This window comes from Ceratotherium simum, chromosome 25 (genome assembly GCF_057802395.1).
Source record: "Ceratotherium simum simum isolate JZ-2026a chromosome 25, ASM5780239v1, whole genome shotgun sequence".
Classification (NCBI taxonomy): Eukaryota; Metazoa; Chordata; class Mammalia; order Perissodactyla; family Rhinocerotidae; genus Ceratotherium; species Ceratotherium simum.
Window position 1 is genome coordinate 11,373,826 of NC_141924.1, and position 16,938 is coordinate 11,390,763.

General features: G+C 51.5%; 1 protein-coding gene across 1 annotated transcript; it reads left to right on the forward strand.

Annotated features, from left to right (window-relative positions):
* The first annotated feature begins 3,864 nt into the window (after nucleotides 1-3,864).
* On the forward strand, nucleotides 3,865-15,586 carry DNAL4 (dynein axonemal light chain 4). Its single transcript, XM_004437868.3, has 4 exons — nucleotides 3,865-3,955; nucleotides 11,166-11,376; nucleotides 13,057-13,140; nucleotides 14,465-15,586. Exons 2-4 carry the CDS (start codon nucleotides 11,308-11,310, stop codon nucleotides 14,627-14,629), a joined length of 318 nt encoding a protein of 105 aa, XP_004437925.1. The 5' UTR covers nucleotides 3,865-3,955; nucleotides 11,166-11,307; the 3' UTR covers nucleotides 14,630-15,586.
* Nucleotides 15,587-16,938: the final 1,352 nt, after the last annotated feature.

Here is a 16,938-nt window from a genome sequence, read left to right on the forward strand (position 1 = left end):
CAAAATGATTAACAAACCTGACCTAACAGAGCAAGAATAGACATTCTTTTCAAAGGACATCCTGACCCCCAGAACCTGTGAATATATTATGTCACATGGCAAAGGGAAATAAGCCTGCAGATGGAATTAAGGTTGCTAATCAGATGACCATGAGAGAGGAGGTTAACCTGGATTATCTGGATAGACCCAATGCAATCACAAAGGTCCTTAGATGTGAAAGAGGGAGGCCAAAGAGTCAGTGTCAGAGGGATGCAGGAGGTCTCTAGATGCTGGAAAGGGGAAGGAAACAGTCTCCCCTAGAGCCTCCAGAAGGAACGCAGCCCTGGGGACACTTTGAATTTAGCCCAGTGAGACCCATTTCAGACTTCTGACTCCTGAACTGTAAGATAATAAATTTACATTGTTTTGAGTCACTATTCTTCCAATCTGTTACTTGCAGCTGATCCAATTGCTAACTGATTCCAGGGTGTCCACCATCAGCCATTTTAAACAGCAGGAGCAGTGCATGAAAGGGTGTGGCTGAAAAGTAGGTGTGTCTTGGGAATTGACAAGAGCTGAGTCTGAAGAAGTAGGGTAGGACCCTATCTATCTATTCATTCACTCATACATTAATTCACAAAACATTTACTAAGCACCTAGTCTCTGTTAGATCCTGTGTGGAACACAGGGATGTAGAGATAAATAGGACAAGGTCTTTGCTCTCAAGGAGCTCACAGGGGAAGACAGAGTTAAACTCAAGTACAATCAGGGAGAAGAGCAGTGACAGGAACATGCACCAGATGAGAAGGGGGGGCTCAAAGGACTCTTCTGGCTGCAAGTGATGGAAGCCCAATGTGCACAAGCTTAGACAAAAAGTGTATGGGCTTGTATAGCCAAAAGGAGAGAAGGGCAGAGGGAGAATGTGGCAGAGAGGATGCATGAGCACAGGTAGGACAGTGAGAAATAGCACGGAGTTTGTGGAAAGCCATAAGAGTTGGTATAAAGCACAGGGGAAGGAGCAGTAAGGAGACAGAGGCACCCACAGGCCATACCATGGGGGCCTTGAAGGCCAGGTCACAGCATCTGGATGTCACCTGGTAGGTGATGGGGAACCATGGAGGGAGGGAAAAACTTGGTAAAGAGAGGAATGCAGTGGTGAAATTTGGGTTTTAGAAGGATCACGTTGACTGTGGTACAGAGGATGGGCAAGACTGAGGTCAGGGATTCCCATTAGGAAGTTGTTGCAATGATATAGAAGAGATCATGGTGCTCTGCACATGGGGAGTGCCATGAAGATGGCCAGAAGGGACTGTAACAGGACTCAGTTAGGAGTCAGAATTGGCAGGCTCGTGATTGACTGGAGGTGGGCATTGGTAGGGGAAGTGTGAAGGATAAGATTGCCTGGTTTCTAATGGAGGCAACTGGGTGGGTGGTGGTGCCATTTACCAATATGGGAAACGCAGGGAGAGCAAGTTGGAGGGAGATGATTAATTTAGTTTGGGACAGATTGATTTTGAAGGGCTTGTGGGAGATTCTGGTGGAGATGGCCAGGGGGCAGTTGAATATTTGGGTCTGGAGCTCAAGTGAGAGGCCTAATCTGGAGAGAGAACCATAGGAGCCCTCAGAATTTAGATGAACATTGACAATGGAAACCATGGATGTGGATGAGATCCCTAAGGGACAGTCTTAAGGTAGCAATTCTCAACAAGAGAAGCGTGGGGTGGCATAACTCCCTGTGACAGTGTTTGGAATCACCAGGGGGATTTTCCAAAGCACATACCCAACCCTCAGTTCCAGTAAATACCTTAGAGGGTATGACTGAGGGAAACTCTTGCTGATGAGGAGGTGACCTAGGGTAGGAAGAAACTTGAGACCATTGGTGAGAAGAAAATAGTCAAGGTGAGCACAGGGAGCAAAGAAAGCCCAAGAAGGAGCCAGAAAGGAAGAGAGGTTTGAAGAGATCCAGGATAACGAGATGCCCCAAGTGTTAGGACAGAGCAGTGATTCTCAACTGTGAGGGCACCCAAGGGTGCTTGTGAAAATTACAGATTCCTGCCCCTCACCATTCTGATGCTGTGGGGCCCTGGAATCTGCATTGTAAAGAGTTCTACAGGCACTACCGAGAATTTCATAAACATGGGTGTGATCGGCAAGTTTACGCCAGCAGAGTGGATGAGTGCAGAGATAAAGACTAAAAGAGTCTCTAGGATTCTGCTCTTCAGGAGGTCACTGGTAACCATGGAAGAGGGAATTTCAGTGGCATCGTGGGAGTGGAAGCCAGATTGCAGTGGGCTGAAGAGTGAATGGGAGGTGCGAAAGAGAAGACAGCAAATGTGGACCCCTTTTGGGAGAAGTTTGGATGAGAGGCGGACGCAAAAGCTTCATCCCCCTCAAAGGCCACCTTCCATCTCCTGGAAAAGTTGGCAAAGAGGGTTGGGGAAATCTGGAGGCTGAGTCAGACATTCCACAGACCCTCAGAATGCACCAGGGAGGCAAGCTGGGAATCGGCAAGGGCCTAGCACACCTCAAGCTGCCAAGTCTCAAAACTAAACTCACTATGCCTGCCTTCTGTCTGCCCACTCCAGGTGCAGTCCACCATCTTCACCACTTGACTGATCATTCCATAACCCAAATCTGACCATGTTACTGCCTGACTTGAAACCTTCCAATAGCTACTTTCCCCCACTCTCACCTCACCCCAGGGAGCATCCACATCCCTGAGCCTGACAGTCACAACCCTTCTCACTCTTGTGGTCCCTACTTCTCTCTGCATCTTTACCTCCCACCACATTCACCTCCAACCAGTCCCCATGGAACCAATAGCAGTTCCCCAGGGAACTGTGCTCTCCCACCCTCACTGGCCTATTGATCATCTTAGACTCAGCCAACTCAAGCACCATTTCTTGTGAAAGTTAGTTACTCTCTCCTTGGAGAGAACCAGCATCTTGTCCACACCTCTACCACAGCACAGGTAGAAGGAATTACTCTGTATCTACTTGTTGACATGACTGCGCCCCTACTTGGACTGTGCCTTCTCTGGGACCAAGGTCCCCATCTTACTCTTCTCTGAATCACCAGCATCTGGCCAGGACTGAGTTCCCAGTAGGTGCCAGTGAATGTGAAGTGGGGTTTCACCCGAAGAACCCATCATGATAAAGTAAGTGTTTAAATTATGGAGTACCCCACTGACTCTTTGATCTACCAATCTAATAATTGAATCTGCAGGTTCTTATCCCTTCCCCTTAGTTGTACTAATGCTTTCAGATTAATTTTCCCTCCCAAGGGGAAGAAAAGGCAGGCTCTGGATAACTGTCTTTAAGTTAGATGGTACAATGTCTCCCACGGACTAGGAGACTATATGAGAGTGTGCTGCCGTGGAAAGAGCACCTGGGTTCCTTCTCCAGGAGCTTTACTTTGATTCTTTCCTTTAACAATTTACTTGACCTCTCTTAACCTTAGTTCAAATGGGGTTCCGAATACTATTACCTAAAAGAATTATGGTGAGAATCAGGAGAGATACTCATTATAAAGCCCTACATAAACACTAGTTATTATTAGGTTTTTGAGATCCTAGTAAAGTAGCACCTCAGTGTCACGACACCAACAAATTGCATTTGTTATTTCAAACGACTAAAAGAAACAAACGCCCAAGACAATACTGCTCTTCAAAGTTTGTTTCACTAAAATGAGAACTTCTGCATGTCTCCGGCTTCTCAGGCCCACTTAAGACGACTATAAGTGAAGCCCCGCCTCCCTAAACTCTAAGCCTCGCCCCTTCCGTACCACCCTCTATGTTGTAGGGCCCTTCAACATTGATTGACACTTTTTTCCACCAATAGGAAGTGAAATTCCCATCAACGTCCGGTGAGGGGGGCAGGACTTCCTTGTTGTTGCTAAGATACTCTTGTTTCCCTCCTTGACAACTTTGGCGGGGGTGCGCTGGCTGCGGACCCGGCTCCGGCCCCCGCGGGAGCAGGTGAGGCCCCGGGGCGCGGCGGGCAGCCGGGTGGGGAGGGCCAGCCCGAAGAGGGGCCGGGAGACATCGCGGAACGGGCGGGGCCTCGCCCACCGCGGAGGCCTCACGTCAGTTTCCTGCCTGGTGGTCACCAGCGCCAAGTCCTCCCACCGCCCCCACCCACCCACCCACCCACTTCGAGGACCTGCGAGCTCGGTCGTGACAGTTTGGCCATCGCGACTCTGCAGGCCGCTCCTCCCTACCCAGCCGAGGCCCCGTCCAGCTTCGCGCTCCCCATCCTCCCTGACCTGACTCCCGCAGCACCTTGATTCCCCCACCTTTCGCGGAGTAGTCCCCTCCTTCCACAGCTGAGTCGGTGGTCGCCATCGCCTCGGCCCAGACCGCTTGACTTGGACAGTTGGCGACATGCTGGGACTTCAGGCTGGTCATTTCCCTCTTTGGGCCTCAGTTTCCCCATCTGTAAACGAGAAGTTGGCTTGAATGAGTTCTAAGGCCTCTTCAACTCTGACGTTCTAGGGTGTGATTCTTTGACCCAACTGTAGGCCTCCCCGAGGATGTGTTCCCCATGGGAGGTATCTAGTGTCGTGAAAAGAACTTGGCAAACCTAGTTTGAATTCCGAATTACAGGACTCTAGCAAGTTGCCTAACCTCTCTGGGCTCTGGTCTCAGTGTATATGAAATCAGGATACTACAGCGCATCTCCTTGGGGAATTCTGAGGATAAAGTGAATTGAAGTATAGAGAGTCCAGTCCAGTGTGGACTCAGTATTTGTTACTTTCCTTCCTTTGTCTCTTACTTCTCCATATTTTCCTCCTCTGAGAAGTGTCACCAACTCCCTTAGTGTCAGCCATCATGTCTCCATTTGACCCTCAAATCCAGATCTCCAGCTCTGATCTTTCTCCTGTGCTTCCATGGTTAGGAATACTTTGGGGTGGAAGTGGGGGTAGAGACTGATATATTGATGTGATGGTTGGACTCAGTGGCTTTCCTTCTGTCCCTAATGATCTGTAATTCAGTGATTACCTACTCCTGACGAGGCACCTCCATTTGCGTGTCTCACCAGCAACTTCCTATGTAGTTCTAAAATCAAACTGGCCTGCTTTCTCTACTTATCCATCTGTTCTACCATGAGGATCTCACATCCTCTCTATTCCTGAAGCCACCACTCTGGATCAAGTCTTTAATGCCTGTTACCTAGGCCATTGCTGTAGCTTCCTAACTGGTGTCCCTACCTCCAGTCTCTCCTTCTCTTAACCCAGCCCACCAGAATAATTGCCCGAAAACACAACCATGTCACCAACTCCCAAGAGACCTCCAAAGGGCTTCTCATTCCCCATTAAAAATATCCACACTTCTTAAGCCTGGGTTTTAGGGTCCTTCTACACTGCCACAACTCAACCCCAGCCTTTTTTCCCAGCCATCTTTCTCCTTTCTCCTTTGCCAAGTTCTGTCCTCCAGCCAAATTGGACTGTTGGACTTTCCAAGAAAACACTTTGAGCTTTCTGCTTTGACATCACTGTGTTTGTTCATCTCTCTGTCCAGAAAGTCTTCCTCACTTTGTTCATCTGTCAGGATTCCCACTCACCTTTTAAGGCCTGACCAAGCTTTTCTTTCTGTCCTTTCCTCTGCCTCCTCTAGAATTCTCCTCTTTCCTCTATCTCTGCGTCTGTCTGTGCACTTACTGCTTTCTGCCATGAACAATTGTTAGTTCTTGTGTATATGTGTTGGTGTCTCGTATGAGATTGTAAGCTCCTTGAAAGCAGGGACTGTCTCTACTAGTGGAGACAGTTGAAAAAAGCATAGTGGAGTAGCTGGAAAAAAGCGTAATCTTGAAGTCATATATACCTGATCGAATTCTAGCCCCTCCATTTATTAGTCCGGTGGACAGTCCCTTTCTTTTGCCCAGCCTGCATGGTCATCAGAAGAGTAGGGATAATAGTGCCTGTCAAACTAAGTTACTGAGGGAGTAAATGGGATCCCGTATGTAGAACACCCACCCTGTTGCCTTGCTAAGGTCAGTGCTCAATAAATATCATTGAATGGATTTGATAGGCCCTCTCCCTTCCCAAGGGGCAAATGAAATCTAATATAATTACAATTTAGATATTTGTTGGGCTTCTGCCATGTGCCAGATGCTGGACTTGGTGCTCTAGGACATCTACAGGAGAGTTGATAAAGTCCTTCAGCTCAGCTGATTGTCTGGCCTCAGAACACACAGCTGAGTCGTGACTGGTTGTGAGGTGTCACCAGTAATTAGCAACTGTGATTGATTTTTAAAAAAATAAATCAGTGCTGACTCCAGTTTATTTCTGTGATAATGTCATTCTTCATCCCTTACATTCAAATCTGTCCTTGAGTGGGAAAGGGGGAGGTGGGAGACTGCGTAACCCACTGTCGGTAGTAAGCATCTGTTCTCTGTAGCGCTAATAGCTGTGATAATTATGACTTTTTCTTGTACTTTGTATCTTGTCAAAAATGTTTGGGATTTCATCCAAATCTGGGTATGTCCGTGAGGATGTATCACATGAGTCACTGTTGTTTATTACATCATGTTATACATAAAGAAAATCTCTCTCTCTCTCTCTCTCTGTGTCTCAATTGCTTAATCTCTCGATCTCTTTCTCTCCCTCCCTCTCTCTTGTTTTCCCTCTCTCCCCATGGTCTGAAGCACATCAGAAGTTTTTACTGGACTTCAGTAAAATGAGAAAAAATAAGGGCGATATAAAACAAAAAAAAACCCTGTGTGTGTATGAAAGGTGACTGGCTTTTCTTGAGAAGGATTGTCCTTTTTTCTGCAACCATATCCTTACTATTAAAACTTTCTTTTTTGGTAGATGATGTGTTTCTTAATGCTCTTACTTAGCAAAATTTAAAAGTGGCAACCCTGTGTTTGCTCCCCCATTTTAAACTGATCTGTGAAATCCAGGTCTTCCGTGTTGTTTCATGACCCCACCACTGATGTTGCAGATGAATGCCCCCAAGCCCTTAGGTTCTCTTCTCCTCGCCTCACCAGCTTTGCTCCTTGTTTGCTAGAAGGCACGGGGCAGACGTGTCAGGGAAAGGCAGGAGGAAGACGAGGTCACAAGCGTGTCCCTGATACGGCTGGCGGTAGGAGGTGGCCTGGACTGGTAGTTGCTGAGGATTGAAGTTATTTCTGCTTCTGTCTTGTCTCCTTGCTCGTGACGGGAGAAAGCACAGAAGGTGGAGTGAGAAGAATAGAAATGGGTTTGGATCCCGGCCCTGTCGTCGCTGCCTGTGTGTCCCTGGGCCAGCCCCAGCCCTCTCTGAGCCGCAGGTGCTTTGTCTGAGACCTGGGAGTGATGCCGCCCCCACAGGTTGTTACGGGATAAAATGAGACAGTGAATGTGAAAACAGTGTAACCACCCCACTCCCCCCGGCTCTGGCCCGGCCCCAACTGGGTTTTATAGAATTTCCTTGTGACTCGTTCCTCTGTCAGCACTAACACGATAGTTTGAATAGAGTGAGAACTCGGTAAATATTGGTTTGTCTGGCTGAGCGTTTAGATGTTTAGTGGACTGGAATATGAAGAAGGACATTGCAGGCCCCTTCCTACTGCACCAGTAACAAGAGCTGATGTTCACCATGAGGTCGAGTGTGTTCTTAGTCCCAGTGTCCAGATGAGAAAACCGAGGCTAGGAGAGGTAAACACTTGTCCGAGGCAGACCGAGATGCGAATTCAGATCTGCCTGTGGAGCCCGCACTCCCAAGCGCCGCGCCCGCTCTGAGTGTGTCCTCCATCTCTCGGATGCTTGGCGGCGGGTAAGGGTGACGAGCCCTGGTCTGCAGGCCAAGAGGCTTCCAGGCATCGAGTGGCTGGGGCGCCCCCAGCGGGCTGGCAGGCTCTTTTAGCCTTATTTCCCCGTCCCATTCATTTTTCCCCATCCCTCCCACATCCCCCAACCCTCTTAAGGATTCTTCCCAAGTGCTTCAGAAGCAAAATAATAAATGGTGACTGAGGTCAGTGCCACAAAAGAACAAGGGACAGCAGGACAAGAGATACTGCCTCTGACAAGGCGAGATAAAGAGCCCTGTCTGCGCCTGCTGTTGCCTAGGAGCAGCCTCGCACCAGCCATGGGGCGGCAGGGAGGGCCTGGGTGAGGAGGAGGCTAAAGGGCAGGAGAGAGAGGAAGGCTGCCACGGCTTTGTGCGCCAGGACCCGCCCTGGGACGGGTCGGGCTCTGGTACCCAGCAGATTCAAGTACCCTGGCATCCAGTACACTTACATTATTAATAAGGGCTCTCTTTTAGGCCTGACGCGACTTCTTTCTGGCCTGGAGCTGTCAGGCGCACGCTCATTTGCATGGAGGATTGATAAGGTTATTAAAACCTCTAGGTCTGCTATTTTTGGTAGCATTCTTCTGGCGGGGTTTTTAATCGTGGCTGAATGACTAGAGCTGTACTATAATGATACAGCATCATAAAAAATTCTCCCACCTTTCTCTATTTGGAAACACATCATCTGTAACTGTTCCTTTTTATTTTGTAAGTCTCATCCATTTTGGATCCCCAGAAATACGTGTAGTGGTTAGGAAAAGCTATTTGCAATCGTGGCTTTTAATAAATGTGGTTGAATAATGTTGACGAAGTCCTGACTGATAACATGGCGGTAGCAAGAACATGCCTTCATAAGAGTGCACAGAGCTTTCAAATTTCAAAATGCTCACATGCATATCCTTGGTGCTTGCAACAGCTTTCTGAGGGTGAGAAGATGGAACTATCCTGTTACATAGAGGGGGAAACCGTGGCTCAGGTTAAATTACTTGTCCAGGGCTACAAAGCAAGGAGGAGGGCAGAGTTTATCTCTGTTATAGAACTGGTATTCAAGCCTAAATACTCCGCCTCATGGTCCTGCTGCTTCTCTCCTCTACCAGGTCCTGCCCCTTCCCCCCAGAACTGTCCCAGTGGCTTTTCCCGCTTTGTTCCTGGGCAGTGGGCTTTGGTGATACCTCTGAGGTCTTGTGACGTTACATCGGAATTCCATGTGCTGAAGCAGAGTCCCCGCAGCTGTCACAGCCCCTGCCCTCCCCAGGCAGGCACGTGTGCAGTTGCCTCTGAGTTCCCTTCCAGGCCCCCGCAACGCCCCCACCCTGCTAGCACTTTAGAGGCTGAGTTGAATCAAACTGAAATATTTAGGTGGAAGACACCTAAGCAGCTGCTTCAGCATTTTAAGTTGTTCCCACTCGAAAAGCTCATTTAAACAAACCTTGAAGCCCTTATCCTCTGATCCTCAGTGCAGCCACCACCTTCGGTCACACCTTGGTCACATAGAGGAGGAGGCAGTAAAGTGGCCTTTACTCAAGCTCAGAGGACAGGATGGAACTGGAGATGGAGATTAACATTAATGAGCGAAGACAAAGTGATTCACTGGATTTTGTGAAATAAGAAACATGAGCGGAAAGTACAATGAGACTGTGCTTGGAGATTTGCCAGCTTTTATGTGGAGACAAACAGAAACTGCTAATATCTGAGTGGTACCAATGCCCAGAATTGATGAGATAAGGGGAGCCGTCTGTCCACTGAGAAATCAGAAAATACCGGTGTTGTGGGATGGAGGAGCTGGTGCCAGGCTTCCAGCCCTGTTCGAGGGAGCCGACCACATGGAGTGGCACCAAGGCTTCTGAAGCAGCAGAGAATGGGATAAAATTGAGAGCACAGCCCAGAAAAAGTGCATAGAAAGCTCAAAGCTTGGCCAAACAAGGGTCAAGTTAGCATTAGGACAGTAGACACTGAAAGGGAAGGTTGGACATTCATCTCCCTGCTGGGATCACATGAACCGCACCAGTGGTCACACCTGCGAGGTCAGCTTTGCGGTGCCTGCTGTGTGACAGAGCTTGAGGAGGCCTTAGGAGGAGGGGTTAGGAGTGCCCACACCACGGACTGTGCCCAGAGTCCAGCCCCAGCTCTGCCTCTCACTAGCTGAGTGACCTCAGGCCAGCAGCGTAACAGCCTCGTGCCTACAGGACCTACCTCAAGGGATGTTGCAGCGATAGACTAAGTGCGTGCATGGGAAGCACCTAGAACAGTGGCTGGCCCACAGGGAGCCCAATGAACGTCGCCTATCATTACTTGTTAGTTACTACGCTGGGCCTCTTCGGGGTTTGGTGGCTATGCCATGAAAGTAAATTTATTCAGAAATGTGAGAAATCCTAGAATGACATGATTTGGCGATATTTGTCCCACATGGATTGTTACAGAGGGTTTTACAACATGGTGGTTTGTATTCATTTAAATTAGTACTTCTGAGATAAAAAGTCCTTTGAATTATAGGATAAATTGAATTGTAGGATAGAGAAAAACTCCAGGATTTCCAGCACTGCTTCCAGTCACTTAGGATCCAGGCCCATCTCTTTAGGAAAAGCCCCATCTGTTATTAGATAACTAGATTTGGAAAGAAAAAGAATCATACATATATTAGGCTTTGTAACTTTCCAGTCATATCCACACGCATTCTCTCATTTGATTCCCCCAGGAGCCAGAGGGAGGGAAGGACAGTTTGTTGAGTGCCTGGCACCGTGATGGTTGCTTTACATACATTGTCTCATTTGATTCTCATGACAGCCCCGTGAGATGGATGTGACTAGCCTGTGTTACTGACAAGGAATCTGAGGCCCATACTGTGGTTGAGCAATGGAACCAGCACTAACGCCCGGGTCTCCCAGCTCCTGCGCCAGCCAGACAGGACAGGGTGGCCTGAGGGGGAGCGGGCAGGAGGAGGAGCCTGGCGTGCCATGGAGGACCTGGAGCATCGCTGTTCCCATTCCTCCTGCAGATCAGGGACCTGCAGAAGGAGGCCCTTGCATGCCCAGAAGCCCAGGATTGTTGATCGTGACCTGACATTTAACTTTGTAACCACATCTGCTGTGAGATAAGGACTGTGTACATAGTGGGCATGCAGAGGAGCTGCATTTGTTCTTTGCCAGCTCAAGGCTCCATCCTTGGCCTGGCCCGCAGTCAGTATTTGTCTTGATAATGACAGTGTGGGCTTGCAGCATCGTACCACTGTGTTCTTAACTGGGTCCCAGCATCTCGTGTTGACTCATCCTCCCGTCTGCAGACTTGCTGGCCATTTGGAAAAGGATGCGGAGGAGTTAAGACGGGGAGGTGTCAAATTGTTAGTGAGACATTTCTAATTTGTGATGTATGGTTTTAAAGCCAACTCTCTTCTCTTGGTTTTTCCTGTTTTCTACAGCACCCCTTGGGGGAAAGACATTCTCTGCTCCCACCAAGTTGTCAGGGCCTGCTTCCTGAATCTCCTGGGTGTGTCTTAACTGCTGGTCCCAGCACCGCCTGCAAGCCCCCCTCTCTCCTCCAGTGGTCACGGTGGAAGGATCATGGGAGAAACAGAAGGGAAGAAAGATGAGGCTGATTATAAACGCCTGCAGACCTTCCCTCTGGTCAGGGTAAGGCCCGGGGAGGGAGGCAGGGCGGCCAGCAGGGCCCACGCAGCTCCGGAGAGAGGCGAGGGGAGTTCGTGTCCTGCGGGACAGCAGTGGGAGGAAGATAAGACGGGCTCTGCCAGCTCAGATCTGGAGATCTAGGAGTTGACAGTGATCCATTCATTCATTCATTCATTCATTCAACAACTCTCTAGTTAGGCCTCTGCTGTATATTGGGCACCATTCTGGGCACGGTGGATATAGTTGTGAATAAGACGGACGAAGGCCTGGCCCACATGGAAGAAAGATTTAAAGAACATAATTTCAAATAATAAGTGCGATAAAGAAAAATAAAGCAGGTGAAAGGAGCTAGAGAGTAGAGGTTGGCTTCTGGAAACGTTTCTCTGATCAGAGACCTGAATAAAGTGAGGGAGCAAGCCTTGTGAAGATCTGGGGAGGAATATTCCAAGCAGGGGCAACGGCAAGCCCAGGAAGCCCGAGGTGGGAATGAACTGTGCATGTTGGAGGAACAGAAAGAAGGCCATTCTCTGGAACAGAGCGCTGAAAGGGGTGGCAGGACGTGAGGGTCAGGGTGATGGGGGGGCCAGACCTCACAGGCCTGGCGGGCTGCGGTGAGGAAGGGGGACTGCATCCTGAGTTCAGAGGGGAATGGTGGAGGGTTTTAAGCAGAGAATTAATGTGATCTGTTTTATGTTTTTAAAAGATCATTCCAGCTGTTGTAAGGAGAATGGATTTTAGGGTACAGAGTAGAAGTGGGGAAACCAGTGAGGACGCCATTGCAGAGGCCCAGAGAGATGAGGGGAGCTGGGTGCAGGTCACAGAGTGGGGGTGGCGAGACACGGTCAGATCCTGGACGGATCTTGAAGGTAGAGGCAATAGAACTCACTGATGCATTGGAGGCGGGGTGTGAGGGGAAGCGGGTCGGGGCGACTGCTAGGATTTGTTTTCTCCTGAACATGGGAGAGAGTGGTGTTGATTACCAAGAGAGGGAAGACAGAGGAAGGGTAGGTTTGTGGGGAAAATCAAGAGTTGCCTTTCAGACATCTAAGTGAGGTTGTCAGGTAAGCAGTTGGACGTAGGAGAACAGAGCCCAAAAAAGAGCTTAAAGCTGGGGATGGAAATGTGGGAACTCTCCCCGTATAGACGATAGATAAATCCATGGAACAGGCTGGGCCTCTCTGGAAGGTAGATGGCTGGAGAAGAGGAGAGGGGAGATGATGGCCAGGGCTCCAGCGGTTGGAGGAGGAGGGTCATCGGAAGAGTGGATGAAGAAGGAGGAGCCAGGGAGGCAGGAAGAAAACCAGGAGCCGTCAAGAGTGGCTGAGCTGTCTCTTCAGGCTTCTGGGGCTGCTGGTACACCATTTCCATAACCGGCATTTCCTCCTGCCTGGGCCAGCCTTCTTCCCCGTCTTTGTTGGCTGGAACATGGTGCTGACAGAGCTTCGTGCCTTGCAGAGGGGCCTGGGCGTTGGAGCCCACGTGGCTCATCTGGATTCCGCGCCCCCTTTGCCCCAGCTGTACGCCCTGAGTCAGGAGCTGGGTCACCTCTCTGGGCTCTGCCCAGGGTTGTGCCAGGGCAGCTACCCAGTGTCCATGCCTTAAGCTTGGGACAGAGAGGCCAGCCCAGAAGGCCAGGTCACGGGCTAAGCCTCTCTCTGTTTGTCACCCCTGCCCTATCTCTAGCACTCGGACATGCCAGAGGAGATGCGAGTGGAGACCATGGAGCTCTGTGTCACGGCCTGTGAGAAATTCTCCAACAACAACGAGGTATTGCCATCCGTACAGGCGGCCCTTGTGCCTTTGATGACCCCTATAGGTGAATCCAGTGGCCCAGTCCCCACAGCCAGCTCCACAGAGTCCTGCTGGGACTAGGCCGGTGCCTTCCTTGGAAGGGTTCACTGCTTGGGGAAGGCCAGCCGGGAAGAGGCTGGTGCTGTCTCCAGGCACTGATCTCATGGTCACGCCCAGCCCTAGGGGAAGAAAAGCCAGAGGGATCTTTGTGACGCCCCTGTCCCCGTTCCCTGTCTCAGGTGGGCTGCTGAATAGGGCACCTTTCCCCTTGGCTCCATCCCAGCGGGGAACAGAGGCCCACCCAGGCATTCACTCATGTATCCATTCATCCATTCAAAAAAGATGTTAGACACCGTCTCTGTGCCAGGCCCTGTTCTAGGTGCTGGCAGCACAGCCAGTAGGCACCAACACGGGAATGTTGTTCATCAGTCTGGTGGTGAGCGAGAGAGAAGTCACTGTCATGGCAGCCGGTGGGGAGGCAGGTCCTGGTTAGTGAGAACCCGGGCCCAGGTTCAAATCGTGTATCCAGTCCTTCCGAGCTCTTTAACCTTGGACAAGCCGTTTCTCATCTCTGACCCCCAGTTTCCTGGTTTGTAACTGGGGTGGGGAGGCTGCCTCCTCAGCAGGCAGTCATGAGGATGTGTGTACTGAGATTATGTGGGAGAAGTGCTCAGCGTGGCGCCTGGTGCGGTGGGGGGCACTGCTGGCACACGCAAGTGCCCGAGCTTGGGCTTCGCCCCACAAGGGCTGGGGCCTCTGCCCCTCCCTAGACCTTTTCTTGAAAGAAGCTTCTTGAAAGACTGAGCACAGGAAGGAGCAGGCTGTTGCCACGACTGAGGGAAGCCGTCCAGCTTCTCTTCCGGGAGCCCACCGAACCCATTAGGGAAAAGCCTTTCTGTTCCCTGAAGATAAACCCGACACCTTGCGGTGATGGAATAACCCCGTACAGTCGGCAGAGTGCTCTCAGATAATTACGTCATTCGGTCCCGAGAACAGCCTGTTGGTTCTGACACCGGAAACGAGCCTTAGTGACAGAGCTCAACTCCAACCTGCCCTGCCACCTTTGCCAGGGTCTCCTCGACCAGTGAGGTAACGTCCGGCTTTCTGTGCCTGTGTAAGAGCCCCGGCAGGAGGTGGCCTGCGCCGAGAGCCTTTCTGAAGGTTCCGTGAGCAGCAGAACAACAATAATAGGGCAACAGGCTTTTCTCTTGCCAAGACTTCTGCTTCCCAGAGAGGGAGCTGACTCATGCCCACTCCGTCCCCCAGACTCCCCCTCTGACAAGCATCCTCTTCGTTCTAGAGTGCCGCCAAGATGATCAAAGAGACGATGGACAAGAAGTTCGGCTCCTCCTGGCACGTGGTGATCGGCGAAGGCTTTGGGTTTGAGATCACACACGAGGTGAAGAACCTCCTCTACCTGTACTTCGGGGGCACCCTGGCCGTGTGCGTCTGGAAGTGCTCCTGACACTGCCCCATCCCCTGCCCCGTCCCCTACCATTCACCAGGGATGGGGAGCAGCCCCAGGCAGGTGCTGGTTTTTCAGAGCACAGTCTGGGGTCTTCTCTTTTGTCCTGCTATGCCAGTGTCCTGAGCTCTGCCCAGTGTGTGAATTTGTTGACCTCTCTATCCCCAGGCTCTCAGCCACCTCACTCTGAGTCCCAGGGTGTGAAGGGGGCAGGAGGCAGCGGTCTCCGTGCAGGGGCGGGGTGGGGAGATGTGACAGGGTAGAAGGAGGGTGGGGAGATGGAATTTTTCTCACAAGGACATGCCAGCCCCACCTCCCTCAGGGGCTGCTCTCCCCTCGCATCCTAGGAACCCCCTACCCCTACCCTTAGCACTGCTGGCAGGTGTCTGCTGTCCTTGTCTTTTCTGGCAGTATGCAAATAGCCTCAAGAAGCAGCTGCTTCTCTCAAGGGACACTGGCACCGTCTCTCCTTGTCCTCTGGAGAAGTGGTGACCCTCAAAAGCCCCTTCCCCAACTTGACCCCAGGCTGAACAGACCACTGCATCTCACTGGACTCACAGCTCTGCAGCCCCGGCTGCGGCATGAGGCCCAAGCAGCCTTTCCCCTCATCCCCTCCTGCCTCCCCAGCCGCCAGGCCGCATGAACCTTTGACACTGCTCCCACGCGTGCGGTGGCTGAGTGGGTGGGAACTGCTCTCGAGCGGTTTCTCGAGGTGTTGCTGAGCCTCCGGTGAGCTGCCCGGGCCGGGAGCGCAGTGAAGCCAGCAGGGAAGCCTGGCCTGCAGTGACTTCTCATCAGGGACCGCAAGCGCATTTGTACTTCTTTCTCTGCTGGATTTTCTATATTCTTTTTGAGTGTGGGGAGAAGGGTTTTAGTAGAAGGGTGAATCCTATTTTACACAGCAGTCTTATTTATATAAATGTCTTGGTTTTTACAATTAAAATGACCAAAAACTGACCTCGATCTACAGTCTCTTGAGGTTAGGGGAAGACGTGCTCAGTGTCCTCAGGCTGTGGTGGGTCCCAGGGGCCCAGAGAAGCTTCTGGCTAAACAGCGAGGCCGCTGGAAACCCTGTGACCAGGCACAGCCCTGCTTTCCCTGGCCCTGCCCCTCACCATTACATCATGGGCAGGGGCTGAGTGCAGTTGGATGGGGCCATGTGGACCCTGATTGAGACACTGTTGGTGGCCAGACCGAGCTACTGTAAGGACATTTTCAGTCTCACGTAATTTGGCTCGGTTCAGAGATGTTTATTCAACAGCTATTGAGGGCCAGGCCCCGGGAGTGTGGGTACAAAGATGGGAAGGCTATAGACCCTACCCTCTGGGAGCTCACAGTCTGTTGTGGAGGAGCACTTGAACGCAACTGTTTCGCCAGCTGTGAAAAGTGACAGGATAGAGGATAGGACAGGGCATTCTAGGAGGAGAAGGACGGGTCCATGCCCAGACAAGGGAGGAGGGGGGCCTCTGGTGGGGTGAGGCCTCAAAGCCGACTCCTGCAGGGAGAATGGGGTTTTACCATGAGAGGGGCACAGGCCAGGGGACCATGGGAGTAAGTGCACGGAGGCAGAAGCGGCTTGAGGATGAGGGGGTCTCATTGCGGGGCCATGAAGCCGCTTTATCTCAGGGGCTGGCCTCTGAATCCAAGTCTCCGACCTGAGAACGCCCGACACGGGTGGAGCTGGGGCAGCCTTCCTTCTCCACAGCCTGCCTTTCCCCACCCACGGGGCCCTCCTGAGGTGGCCCACCCGGGACACTCGGACCTGGGAGTCCTGGCACCAGACCCAGTCACGCCCTTCCGAGGCTCAGAGTCCAGTTGCAATGAGATCTGTCAGCAGATCTGCTGGACACTGGCGCGTCAGGCGGCTAAAGCTTGCTCGGACCAAGACCAGTGCGGCTGAGCAGGGAGAGGAGCGTCGGCTCGCTCCTGGACCTCACAAGGGCTGGCTGACTTGCTGCCATGTGAGCCGAGCGCAGTGGGGCGGACGAGAACGAGAAGCCGAGGTCACTGCCCCTCAGCTGACCGGCTGGTCGGCTCGCAGCTCTACCTGTGGAGCAGGTCCTGGCCCTCTGGGACGTGAGGCGGGGAGGTGAGGGGGCCGCCCCTTGACTTTGGGCCTGCACTCGCCTGCGCCCCGTGCCACCCTGGGTGCTGCTGGAGAGATTGGCGAGGTGCGCAGATGGGAATGAAAGGAGGGGGCGCCGAGGCCTGGAATAGCTACGCTTTATTAACCGCCTGCTTTGCGTCTGTTCTCTCCCTTGATCTGCCACACGTGGGTGCTAAGAAACGAGGCTGGCTCAGCCCACAGC

What these genes read in the sequence shown, in the direction of transcription:
- DNAL4 (XM_004437868.3), top strand. Translation starts at nt 11,308, where the DNA reads ATGGGAGAAACAGAAGGGAAGAAAGATGAGGCTGATTATAAACGCCTG. An exon ending in AGACCTTCCCTCTGGTCAGG is followed by an intron (nt 11,377 to 13,056) that starts GTAAGGCCCGGG and finishes CCCTATCTCTAG; the next exon opens with CACTCGGACATGCCAGAGGA. An exon ending in AATTCTCCAACAACAACGAG is followed by an intron (nt 13,141 to 14,464) that starts GTATTGCCATCC and finishes TCTTCGTTCTAG; the next exon opens with AGTGCCGCCAAGATGATCAA.